Here is a 12987-nt window from a genome sequence, read left to right on the forward strand (position 1 = left end):
TCTCTCTCTCTCTCTTCAGAGAAGAGTCACAAGCATTTGATGCATATGGCATATTAATTAGATAGATCTAGCCCTATAGATTCTTCAGGGGCATTTTAGTCAGGCTCTTCTTTGCATCAAATATATTTATAAATTGAACAAAACTTGCAGTTTATGGAGCGAATTTGAACCTGCAAAGCTTCTTCAAATCAGCTCAAACTACCACATCTTCTATCCCATTTTGGAAAAAGGCCAACTCTCTCTCTCTCTCTCTCTCTCTCTCTCTCTCTCTCTCTCTCTCTCTCTCTCATAGAAACATGCACACACACAAATATCAAAGTTGAGCAAAGAAAGAAAGAGGCTATAATTGGCGTGGAAAAGTGGACAAGGCTCTACACTTTGGCTTCTTTGGGATTAGAAATTTTCCGAAAGCTGAAGTGAACGGAGTGGAAGCAAAAGTAAAGGTCTGTTCTTAATTTTTAAGGCAAATGTTGGGTTGCAGATCATCTCCTATCCATGGAAACAAAAAAAATTATAAGTTTCTGATGATTAGTTAATTCTCATCATATATGTATTTATATATATATATATATATGATTTCATAGATCTCTGTTGAAACAACAGAGAATCTTTTCCTTTCTTAATTTACTTCCCTTCTTCTTTTGTTTATTTTACCTTGAAAAGAAACTCTGCGTTTTAGTGTTCTTAAATCTTATGTTGCTTCATTTTTCAGACTAATTTCTTCACTTTTTTTCTGTTAACTTTTTCAATTACTCTTTAACTATATGTAATATATATTTTCTTATATATATTGAACATGATATTTAGCAGTTCTTACTATTTGATTTCAGCCCGTCTTCTTCAGCTAACTTCTTGCTAATGCTCACAAGCTAGCTAGCTCAATGAACACAACAGTTGCATTAGCTACTGATTGTGTTTCTCTCATAAGCTTGAGAGAGAGAGAGAGAGAGAGAGAGAGAGAGAGAGAGAGAGAGAAAGAGAGAATTTCCAAGAAAGGTTAATGCACCAGTATTAATGGTGTCATGATTACCAAAATCTTGTTCAGTATGCTGTGGATTTTGGTACCAGATGATAGTTATATATGGGAATATATAAATATTTTGGAATTTTTTCAGTGCTTAGTTTAGTCTTCACATTAATCAAACTGGTGTTTTCTCAGTGGCCTACATATACTTCTCAGAGGGATCTACTTCTTCAAGATCTCCTGCCAACTTTTTGTTTGATTTCCTCTATTTTTCTTTTGTTAGTTTTTTTTTCTCTGACACATTATTATGCTGTCCTTAATTTATACAGTTGTTATATTATCCGATCTCCTGATTCATCAACTTCTTCTTCTTCTTCTTCTTGTTTTTGGTCAAAATCTTCTTCTTCTTTTTGGTCAAAATCATCATCATCATCTTCTTCTTCTTCTTCTTGATACATACAGTTCTTGTTCTACCCCTTTCCATATTTACCCAATCTTTTTCTTCTGAACAGTTCTTGTTTTTTTGTTAATTTGGTCGTACGTAAATTGTCAAGTTATAATGAAAGCTTTGAGCTTTAAGATCTGTGGATTTCCCTAATTTCAGGCTTTAATCTCCTCCAATAAACCCATTAGAAAAGTTTCTTCCTTTCTCGTTCTATAGAGTTCTTTCTGCTGAATGTTTAGTTTTGCTTCTCTTTTCCCTCTGCTAGAGAATGTCGGAGGGTTCTATAGAGTTCATTCGGCTGAATGTATAGTCATATACGTTTTCTTTTATGTTCTGAATTCTTCTTAATCATATCAATTAATTATACACATGAAATATATAAAACCAGTTTTGATGTTTTAATAAGTACTAATAATGATTGAAGTTCAGTTTTGATGTGTACTAATTTATTGTTTTAGGTAGGTCTTCAAATTTAAGATGGGGAGAGGAAAGATTGAGATCAAGAGGATCGAGAACACCACAAACCGTCAAGTGACCTTCTGCAAACGAAGAAATGGACTGCTGAAGAAAGCTTATGAGCTATCCATTCTCTGTGATGCTGAAGTTGCCCTCATTGTCTTCTCCAGTCGAGGCCGCCTCTACGAGTACTCCAACAACAAGTAACTAATTTCATCATTTGCTTAACCTCTCAAGTAATTTCTTCACTGGCGTTGATTAATTATTTTCACTTTGCTTATGATGATATGAGCAATTTGGACCTTTCTTTTAATTCGCAATTTGGAATGCATAAAGATTAATTAATTTGCATAATGCACACACACATACACACCTTACAAATACAAAATCTTCAACTCGGGCAAGACTGGAAAAAGGAGTTCCTTTCTTCACTTGGTTGGTACACTGTTGCTGATGGTTATGATTTTCTGTGCCACTGTGATCATAGAATGCAAAGCCTGGGATTCTGAAGTACAGAGAGATGCACAATTATTATGTTCATTTTGGTTTTATTTGTTTTCTTCTCTCCTCTACCTTGGCTTGATTTAAAGGAATCCTCTAGTACATGCTGCAGTTCTATTTATATTTTTTTTCATATAAAGGAATCCCCTAAACATATATTAAAATGGTAAATAAATACAGATTAGCTTTAAGCTAATGTTAATTTTTATATGTTATTGTTGTATCATTAATGTACTCACAGTTGTTCAAGACCAAAACGTGTAGGAAAAGAAACCAAACTTGACTCTTGCACCAATTTGGACCTACTTCCATGCATAGGAATCCAGTACTTGCCGGGTGTCTTTGGTACTTATTTTGCTTAAATTTCAGTGCTGCAAAATCTATAAGAATCTCCCATGCATGGCTTCCAGCAGTTGTATATTATTGGTATATCATAATAACGTGTTGAAGGTCTTCCCTTTCCTTTTTCTGCCTTCAAAACCCTTCCTACCCTTCTGTTTGTCTTTAAAAAGCTTTGAGTAAAAATAAAAATAAAAGCTTCAACTTTTCACTTTGGTTTTCACTCAAACGGGTTTTTTTTTAAAACTTGAATTTTCATACTGGACTGGTTAGGGCTTTCTCTAATTTCTAGTTCAATATCTACCCCTTTGCAAAAGAACATGAAACTGCAAGTAACTCCCTGCATTGCTTCAGTTCTAGGGTTTCCGTTTTGATGTATGGGTGGCACGTGGCATGCTGCGTGTCAAGTCAACAAACCCATACTAGTCTTTTGACTCTTTGAGGGGTCGTTAATGACTATTTTGCTGTCTATGATAAGTCTTGGAATGTGAAGCACTGTGTGTGTATATGTGTATCTGCATGCATGCCCATATTTCTTCAGATCATATGGGACCCACAAAACTACATCCTCTCATTACTTGAGATTTGTTTATTTATGATGTACTTTCCATGTTGATTTGGAGCTAATAATCTTTCTCAAGATCATATTCATTCATCTTAATTATTTTGTCATTATGGTTGATTTGAAATTATACACATTCAAATAAAAATGTGTCTGCATCACTAACTGATATGATCCACTATTTTCCTATAAATTCTTTTTCTTTTTTTTTGGATTTTGGTTAATAGTATACTTCACTAATATGCACACAAGTTTTCAATTATTGAAATATAATTAAACAAGCGAGTATTCGAAATTGGTTTCTATTTTTCGAAATTGATCTCTACGCAAAAATGTTCAATTTTCGTATCGCAATATGCTAAAATGTTTAAATTTAGGTACCATAGCAATTGTAAATGCGGTCAAAGCAGGTAAGAGAAAATTTTAAAACCAAAAAATATATATTAAAGGAATTAACTAAAATACAGACCACTTTATTTTTTTTTTCTGCTTTCTGATTTTTTTTTTCTTTCCATTTGATAGAATCTGCTCTATGAGATTTCTTGAATTTAGACGTACACTCAACCCTTTGCTGCATTGCATGTGTTTAATTTCTACATTCTTCCTGTTGCTTTTCAATGTCAAAATTTTCTTCCTATTCCTTTTCAGTGTCAAAAATAAATTATAGAGAACCTCTTGTCTGCTTGGCACAGTACTTAACCTTTCTCATCTTTCTGGGATTTAGATTTTTTCTGTCTTCTCCTTCCATCAATAGCTTTGAGAACCTCCCTGTTTGGCTATATAATTTTCACCCTTTAAAAATTCACCATTATGAAAATAGTTTATTTATTTATTTATTAAGTGGTGAATGAATGTGTATGCATATATATAGCTGAGAAAAGAAATATTGAAAGTTGGGCGAAAAGTGCCTGTAGCTGTCATTGCCTTCCACAAAAGAATTGAACTCACTGACTTGAGAGCCACACCATGCATATATAGTGCTTCCTGTTTAAGCTGATTCCTAGGCATTGTGCCCTTTACTTATCTCATTCATTCATGTCCCATCTCCACCAACATATGTTCTTTTAGCTCTGTCCCTTCAAATGTTTTGACACCTTCCCATTGAGGTTGTTTTGCAATTAAACCTTTGACTCCAAAACAACCAAAGATGCTCATGTTTGGTGTTTGGAGAGGGAAAAAATTAGTTGACACTTATATTTTGGTAAAGATAGAATTTGTTGAAGTCTATATATTTACCAAAGATGGATAATAATGTATCAGATACTGTAGATTTATTCGATAAAAGAGAATAACTATGCTAAAAACGACTTTTCTTTTCCGACGTTCCAACTCGCAATAACTCAATTTTCTTTAGCTACAACACCATTATATCAATCATTTAGCCAACACACATACAAAAGGCTCCAAAAATTAATAAACGGTACAGTCCGGACAATGTCGATCAACCCCTTTTTCATTCTTGTATTTGAAAAGGAAATCGAAATCTGCACTGCCTTTTGACACTTTCAACTTAAATATTTGGACATGTAGCAGCATAAGAAACACTATAGAGAGGTACAAGAAGGCTTGCTCAGATAGCTCAGGTTCAACCTCCATTACTGAAATTAATGCTCAAGTAAGTAAGCTATCTCCATCGGTATTCATTCCAATTGATTATCTTATAAGTGTTTTAAGCTAATCACAATCAAGGATATAAATCTTTCTGTTCAAGTATGATATATTTGCTAATCATTCATTGTAAAACGAAAATTAAGCATATTTGTGATTTTTATTTCATGGGTGAGGGCTAGATCCTAGGTTCAAATCCTCTTGTAATGCTTTCCTTTTGTCTTGATGTAGTATTATCAACAGGAATCGGCAAAGCTGAGGCAACAGATTCAAATGCTGCAGAATTCCAACAGGTGATTCATGCAACTCGAAAAAGAACATACATCACATTTGTTTACCAAATTATGACGTTAAAACATAAAACCAACATTAATTGAGAATAATTATTAAAAAAAAGTGAACATTATTAAATGGAAATTCAAGAGTTACACCATGGCCACATGCATCAGAACCCTACATTGCTGTGCATCTCTTATGTATAGGCAACACCATACAGTATTGTAATCAACAGTCTAAAGACGTCCTATAGATCTTATTTCCGACGATAATATCATGGTTGCCCTATTAATTTTACATCTCAAGGCAATATGATTTCGGTAATGGATGAATACAAATATTCTCTGCTTGTAGGCACTTAATGGGAGATGCCTTGAGTACTTTGAGTGTGAAAGAGCTAAAGCAGCTGGAGAATAGGCTTGAACGAGGCATTAATAGAATCAGGTCCAAGAAGGTATGCAATTTAGCAAACAATTGATGAAATTCGAATGTGAAAGTTAATTACCCGAAAAAAAAATGCATGACAAAGCACAGCTTCGTCAACTTTGAAATTTTAATGCCATTTCCTAGGCTTTCATAGTCTTTTATGTTGTTTGAGATCGTGCCAAATTTCTGATCATATTAGATGGGATTATGTGGTAGTTGATGTGTACTTATCGCCTTAATTTATTACGATGAGAACCTTAATTAACACAAACTTTTACATTTGTGGTTACAAAAACTGTGTTTGTGCACTTGCATATTCTTCCAATGTCAACTTTTCTTCTCATCTTAATGTTATCTTTTTCCTGCTATCTACCTCTTGAGAACAGCATGAAATGCTGCTTGCAGAAATTGAGTACTTGCAGAAAAAGGTAAATCCTCTCCTTCTAATTCCAGTTTATATGTGGCTAGTCTTATTTTAGAAGAATTTTGAAGCTTGTTGTGGAATGATGTTCTATTTTTTATTTTTTTTTATTTTTTTTTTTTATGCAGGAGATCGAGCTGGAAAACGAAAATGTGTGTCTTCGAACTAAGGTATCGGAAGAAATTAAGTTTTGTCAAAAATAAGTGAAAATATCACTCAAATTACTGCACTCTTCTCTGTTTTTACCTCTTACTGTTCATTCCAACATGCAATATTTATGTCAAGATGGAAAGCCTCCATATTAATATATGATATCTTTTTCCAAACTTCAGATTTCAGAAGTTGAGAGGCTTCAACAAGCAAACATGGTTGGGCCAGAGCTGAATGCAATCCAGGCATTAGCTTCTCGCAATTTCTTTAGCCAAAATATGATGGAGGGTGGAGCAACCTACCCACAGCAAGACAAGAAGATTCTCCATCTTGGGTAAATATTTATATCCTTCTATCTGCATATCACTATCTATATACATGTTATGATTTCTACAGCATATAAAAAGAGAAAATTTGTGATTTTTTACTTTATTTTGTGTGTTTTTACTCATGCAGGTAAGCTTTATGGAGAGAGATTCAGCAAATGCTAGCTCAATATTATTCAAAATAATGATGTCACTGCCTACTGTTTTTAGTAGCGTTGTGTGTCCAATAGTTCTGGAACATTGCCATTTTTAGAAACTGCTGAAGCACTTAATTAGCATATGCTTGCTGCATATGAACATGGAAATGTATTTGGAAAGATTGTTATATGACTTGGTTCAATCTCCAGAATAATTACTTTAGTAAGGCTGGTAATTCAGTAAGTTTACCGTACTCAGCAATTGCACAGCTTTTAATTGTGGCAGCGCGATGCATAACTTAGTCAGAAAATCAGTTGTTAATTAGTTTAGTGATGTAAAAGTTTCAGCTGATTAGTAGGAGGTAGTCCTGTCTAGCACATCATTGTTAAAATGTTTTCAAGATATAAAGCAGGCGAAAGGCTCGGTGATATGCTACCGGTCGGTTGTGCCGTAGGGTTCAAATTATGCACAGCTTTCGTACCATAACGTTCATGCTTCTGAAACTTATGCATATACTTAAAAATAGCTTTAGAAACATGAATATGTTCATAAACCTACAATTCAAGATGATGAGAGGTTGAATCGAAGTGATACAAATTTTGAATGGTTGCAATATCAATTCTTAAAAGACACTAATTCCTCTATAATAGAACATGAAGTTAGTATTGTCTTTAAAATGAAGCCCATCAATTCTGGCATCCACCTACAATTAATCGCATGTTCTTCTTTTGACAATCCTATTATTTTATGTCCATGAGATGATCCTTACAGAACTTTACATTAACTTGTATTGCCTCTTCTGCCATCTTGTTAGTCTTAAAACAAAATCTTAAAGAATTGGTGAGTATCAGCCAGAGAAAAGGCAAAAGGGAAAATGGCTATTCTTTTTTAATCAAAAGAAATGCACAGCTATGTGCATATCTCTTTTCCTAAGGCCCCTTAGGTTGCCTGTAAGAAATGGAGACCAACTTCAAAGTTTCACCCGAGTTAAAGCTAGAAGATGAACTAGTCAAAATTTTACCCTAAATCCCTTCCTAAAATTATTTAATACAATCCCAGACACCAAATGTGGCGATTGCATTCCTATATATACTTCACAACACACTAAAAGTAGCCTGAAGTTATCAAATTAGTGACGTCTATTCCACGCCAAATCAACTTTTCCAGGTCTAAAATTTCAAAACATATCATAAACCTGCTTTCTGAAAATAGCAAGGATTCTCTATGGGTTAGGTCTGGGTCAGGTTAATCTTGTGGCAAAGATCAAAATGCAAGGGCCTTGTCTTGGATCACCTTCCTAGCTTTCAAATTGCGTAGAAATAAACAAGCAAGCAAGCAAACAGAGATAACCATAAGATATAACTCATCATAGAAATTTTGAGTGAAAAGATAGGATTTGATTCAGTTTTTGATCCCATCTCAACCTTTGGATTTGACTGGCGACAAATTCCAGGGCTGAGAGGGGATGTCCTGCACAACAACAACAACAAAAAATTGTATGCATCCTGCAACTGAAACATATGGCTGAAACTGTAAGCCAAACATTATTGACATCAAAATACAAACTAGAGAAAAACATATAGGCATAAAATATATGTATAGGTATAAATTTGAAATTTTAAGCGAGCATCCTACCAATTTACATAAGAGGATCAAACCATAACCAATATCAATCGCTGTCACAAACAGTTGCAGCAAACTTCCACATCAACCACGGTTCAATGAAGGAAGCGATTTCATATTTGATGATCAATCTCCTTACCACTTATCTTTATCAAGAATTACATTAAAGAATGGCACACTTGCCTTCACCTCTTTTACGAAGCTCTTCCTCTGCTCTCATAAGATTTTCTCTAAGCTTTCGAATTTCATCATCCGACCTCATCTGAGCCATTTGGGCATTCTCTTCTGCTCTCAGTCGAGCAGCTTGTTCATCTGCCAGCTGTTGCTCAAGCCTAATAGTGGTCTCTCTTAACTTTGACTCAACCTGTATAACAATATAATCATGAATAAAGAAATACACCAATCATAGTGAAAACATGTATGCTTATGTTTCTCAGGGCCCTATCGACATTTCCTACTTTGCTAAACAGGATTCCTACTCCCCAATACTCACTACCTACCCCAAGAATTGAAAACAAAATAACACAAGTCACAGCATATAGAAATTTCATTTCATTCTATCTATACAACTAAAAAACATTCTAACAGATGACAATTATTCGCACTAGACTCCAAAAACAACCAGATATAAAGCCAACCCTTGTTACACATGCCTTGAGGGTATGAAATTGATTTAAGGAAATCCATCCGATAGTTAAATCTTTTAAGTCAAGAAGAATTTTCTTTACAATTTAATAATTGTAGCTGACAAATTATGAACCATCACCCAAAACTCTTAACTAGACAAGGAATAAATCCATCTTTTTCATCTCATGCATTGAACATATATCTCACATGCTGTTGAAACATATTTGAGGTTTACACAACAGTTTATGCATTTTGGAATAAAATTATAATAAGTCTGAAAAGAGTACAAGCCAACACACACAAAACTGTGCAGTGCCACACCTATGCTAGGTGAGGGAATAACAAAACTAGATCTAAAGAAATTTTCTAACCAATATCACAGACTTGGGGCTAAGGATAACACATAGATACAACAGACTTGAATATAGATCATGTCCCAGGTAGATGATATAGCTCATTAGTTGCTGGATTTTGCATCCCCAGATCAAGAAACACGGGCAGAGGGACAGGGCAGTGTCTGTTATTTCAATCAAATTTTGACAATTGATAAAAATATGGTGGGCAACAAATGTGACTGAATTCATTACGCATACCAAAATTTTATATGACATGAACAAGAATCTTGTTGTAAAATTCTGAAAGTTCATGCTTACCCCAAAGACAATAATGAAAGATGTCTTAAATTAGTGAAGGCATCCTACAACTCTGGGCCTACTAAATTAATTCAAGACTTCGGTTATCTCCAATTAATATGCCAACACTTGTCTAAAAGGTACTAGCAAGGGGAAATGTGCTCAAAGGAAATCAATGACTTCTAAATACCTCTTACTAAATATGTTCAGTTAAGATATAGGTTCTAATGATTTAACAGGGGGTGGTCAATACTGTGATCACTGCACATAGGTATTCTAGTTTTAGCCAAGTAAGAAAACTGTAGGAATTGTTAATTCAAAAGCACGACAGATGAAAACTTAGAAAATCTGTTACCATCTCAGTAATTCGTGTAAGCTGCTCTTCATATGCACGCTGCATCTGATTCTTCAAATCTGATATTTCTCGTTTAGAATACCCCTTCAAGGAATTAACCTCTTCTTGTTGATCACGGAGTTTAATAGCCCCTCTCTGTCGCATACAATAATTATTTGATCAAGATATTTTAGAACAAAGTGACAGTTTAAGGAAAAAGATTATTATAAATAATTATAGTACCTTCACTTCAGCAAATATCTCATCAGTGTACGGTCGTCCACCATTCTGAGCTATGACCTTGTTTACAAGGGAGAGAAGATGCTGCACTTGTTGAACCCTCTTACTTTCATCCTTAGTCTTGTTATCAAAAAGCACACAGCGATTTTCACACAGAACAAGGATTTCCTACATCAATCCAAGAATTGATTAGATTTCTAGTACATGTTATCTTTATATTCAAGACAGCACTGGATTAAGAAAAGAAAGTAGAAACAAATTTTTACAAACCATATATGAAAACGCAATAACAGACTATAATAATCTCTAAGAAATACGATTCAGGCAAGCTGCATCAGTCAATCTTCCCTTGTACCATGCTACTAACAGAAAATTTACTGCAATCTACATGCCATTAGTCATCTGAAGGAACGGGAACTTCTCTAATATTTTCTTGAAGTCCACTTTGTTAAGGACATATTTTATACAAAACCAACTTTCACATCCTCCAGCCCAAAGAAAAAACTAAACAAATACATGAAAAATGAGAGTCCACGCAAAAATAATTTTCTTGGTCATTCATGTAAATTGTACAAACTGAAAAGGGAAGAGTTGATGAAAACTGTCTCAATTATGCAGCTACTAATGAAATTATCATAATAGTTTATAGAAAGAAAAAATAAGCAAAAGTCAAGGGACGAGCTTGAATGTTCGTGAGTAACCTTTAAAGGCTCTGGACATTCACGGCCCAAATAGTCTTCCAACGTCTCATCATTTTCTTCAAGGTCATCTCCGCCAGTAAAGACCACAATCATGTAATCAATAATTTTGCTTCCAAACAAAGTTTGCAAGCTACGTAGTGCGGCTTCTTCTTCTTGTGAAAACCGGGTCCTAACTGAGAAAGTTACAAGAACAGCATGGATTCCATCCTTGGCCAAATCAATGCATTTGACAATTTCTTTGCCAACAAAGTCTGACCTGGCAGAAAAATCAAAAAGACCTGCACCAGTGTACAACACAAGTCAACACAATGAGAAGGGATAGCTTCCAAAGACCAAATACAACTACTCTATACATTTGCCTCCCTACTACAGAAAAGGAAAGAAGAAAGAAAGAAAACTAAAATAGATGTTAAGAAAATTATAAATCAGCAGGCTTTTACCAGGAGTGTCTATAACATTTACAACTTGTCCATCTCTCAATACAGCTTTCTCCAATTCACAAGTGCTTGTAACACCAGAGGAGCTGGTCTTGGACTTGAAGGCCTTTCTTCCAAGAATACTGTTTCCTGTTGCACTTTTTCCATTACCAGTACGTCCAACTAAGACCACAGTGCGAACTGCACTAGACAGTGAAGGAAGCTCCCAGTCATCATCAATCGAACTTCCACCCATTATATAAAATCAGGATACCTAGAAGGCACTTAATTCTGTCAACACTTCATTATGAAAAAAGTATGCATCACATAAGTGTTAATACTTGCATCCATCTTATATGTTGACAAAATCATGTCTAGAACTGTAGAAAACTGTTTGTATGGCATGCCCAATGCATAAAAATAAAATAAAACAAAGACTTATTTCATGAAAAGCTAAACCAGAATTCCAAAAACTCAGGGGTTATGTAAGTCACCTTTCATTCAAAACATCATCTTTTACTCTGAGAAGGAAGACCATAATTTCAAAACATGGTCAATGAACTTTTTTCCTTTATGGATGGAAACTCTCTCTTTAATTGTACAAAGAGAGACAATGCACTATAATGCCAAATGTAACATGAATAGTAAGCCATATGTATTTCCATGGATCTACACGACAATACCATATCTAAGCGACAATTGTTCCCAAAAAAAAAAAGACAAGAAACGCGAACACAGCAACACACTTTTATAAACAATCGTAGGAAGTTCCACATTCTAAACTACAATTAAAGCACCACCAAAGTTCCCCATATTTCACATATTACTTATTAATTCCATTTAAAACAATTGCAAACCTAAATACAAGCAATTAAATTTGTATGCTGAAAATTAAGCAAAGGATCTTGACCGACTACGTAAGTACCACAACCGTCACAATTCTATTTATGGAAAAAAAAAAAAAAAAAACCCGGTAAGATATTATTTTAACCACAATTAACCTTTGAATTCCATTGACCAAAAAAAAAAAAACAAACTTTGAATTCCCGTATCAACATAAGTAAGTACAAAAGCAAGAGAACCATGATCAAAGCTTAACCTAAAACCTAAATCAGCCAAGGAGGCTAAGAAGAACAACGATCAGAAACACTGTTTGTTCGCCGACAAAACGAAGCAAAACTAAAACCAAAAAAGAAATACTATTTTGGATTTGCATCCTTTCAGATTTCCAAATCAAGAGAATCGTCTCGACTCTCAACTGGACGCAGAGAGCCGAAGGAAGCAGAAGGTGTACAGTTCAAAATTCTCGATTCCTTTCGTTTACCTGGATTTTCCCGTCGACCAAACAGAACAAAGAAATTTTCTTTGAAAAACCAAAAAGGTAAAAGATTTTCTAAATACGAAAATAAGGAATTGTGAGATGACTTACTAGCAAAGAAAAGAAGCGCAGTCACCGTCAGTGAGAGAGAAGATAAGGAAGAGAAGAGACACTGACACAATAAACCTCTATTGTAAAACGAGTTGAAGATCGCATAGAATTATAAAATGACGTGATTTAGATATCTATAATTTAAATATTTTGTAATTAATAATTTCAATGTGAATTCATGTAATGTTGTAAATAACATGAGTTATTAAAAAAACGAATTTCCGCTCAATAGAAATTGTAATATGACACTTTTTTTGACAGAAATTAAATTTAGAAATCTATCTCAAATTTTTATGATTTTTTTTTCTATATGTCATTTATTAAGTTTTGTACTTAGGTTGCCAAACAATAAAAATATCAAATTTTCCTTTTT

At 34.2% G+C, this 12987-nt stretch overlaps 2 protein-coding genes across 5 annotated transcripts; one reads left to right on the forward strand and one right to left on the reverse strand.

Annotated features, from left to right (window-relative positions):
* On the forward strand, nt 1–6865 carry LOC18789032 (agamous-like MADS-box protein AGL11). Of its 3 annotated transcripts, none has more exons than XM_020560664.1 (9): nt 1–443; nt 1868–2068; nt 4801–4882; nt 5107–5168; nt 5506–5605; nt 5964–6005; nt 6127–6168; nt 6331–6482; nt 6605–6865. In XM_020560664.1, exons 2-9 carry the CDS (start codon nt 1887–1889, stop codon nt 6606–6608), a joined length of 666 nt encoding a protein of 221 aa, XP_020416253.1. In that variant the 5' UTR covers nt 1–443; nt 1868–1886; the 3' UTR covers nt 6609–6865. The 3 variants fall into 3 exon arrangements, with proteins under 3 accessions (XP_020416253.1, XP_020416252.1, XP_007223946.1); XM_020560663.1 differs by having other exon boundaries at nt 2–443; nt 1872–2068; nt 4798–4882; XM_007223884.2 differs by having other exon boundaries at nt 3–443; nt 4798–4882.
* On the reverse strand, nt 8107–12729 carry LOC18793821 (immune-associated nucleotide-binding protein 9). Of its 2 annotated transcripts, none has more exons than XM_020554295.1 (6): nt 12615–12729; nt 11210–11459; nt 10770–11047; nt 10072–10236; nt 9850–9984; nt 8107–8599 (listed from the first exon to the last, which is right to left on the reverse strand). In XM_020554295.1, the coding sequence occupies exons 2-6, from the start codon at nt 11439–11441 to the stop codon at nt 8399–8401; spliced, it is 1011 nt and encodes a 336-aa protein (XP_020409884.1). In that variant the 5' UTR covers nt 11442–11459; nt 12615–12729; the 3' UTR covers nt 8107–8398. The 2 variants fall into 2 exon arrangements, with proteins under 2 accessions (XP_020409884.1, XP_007222541.1); XM_007222479.2 differs by lacking the exon at nt 12615–12729 and adding an exon at nt 12510–12608.

This window comes from Prunus persica, chromosome G1, assembly GCF_000346465.2.
Source record: "Prunus persica cultivar Lovell chromosome G1, Prunus_persica_NCBIv2, whole genome shotgun sequence".
In the NCBI taxonomy this organism is placed as follows: Eukaryota; Viridiplantae; Streptophyta; class Magnoliopsida; order Rosales; family Rosaceae; genus Prunus; species Prunus persica.

What these genes read in the sequence shown, in the direction of transcription:
- LOC18793821 (XM_020554295.1), bottom strand. Translation starts at nt 11,441, where the DNA reads ATGGGTGGAAGTTCGATTGATGATGACTGGGAGCTTCCTTCACTGTCT. An exon ending in AAATGTTATAGACACTCCTG is followed by an intron (nt 11,048 to 11,209) that starts GTAAAAGCCTGC and finishes ACACTGGTGCAG; the next exon opens with GTCTTTTTGATTTTTCTGCC. An exon ending in AATGTCCAGAGCCTTTAAAG is followed by an intron (nt 10,237 to 10,769) that starts GTTACTCACGAA and finishes GGATTGATGTAG; the next exon opens with GAAATCCTTGTTCTGTGTGA.
- LOC18789032 (XM_020560663.1), top strand. Translation starts at nt 1,887, where the DNA reads ATGGGGAGAGGAAAGATTGAGATCAAGAGGATCGAGAACACCACAAAC. An exon ending in TTGAGTACTTGCAGAAAAAG is followed by an intron (nt 6,006 to 6,126) that starts GTAAATCCTCTC and finishes TTTTTTATGCAG; the next exon opens with GAGATCGAGCTGGAAAACGA. An exon ending in ATGTGTGTCTTCGAACTAAG is followed by an intron (nt 6,169 to 6,330) that starts GTATCGGAAGAA and finishes TCCAAACTTCAG; the next exon opens with ATTTCAGAAGTTGAGAGGCT.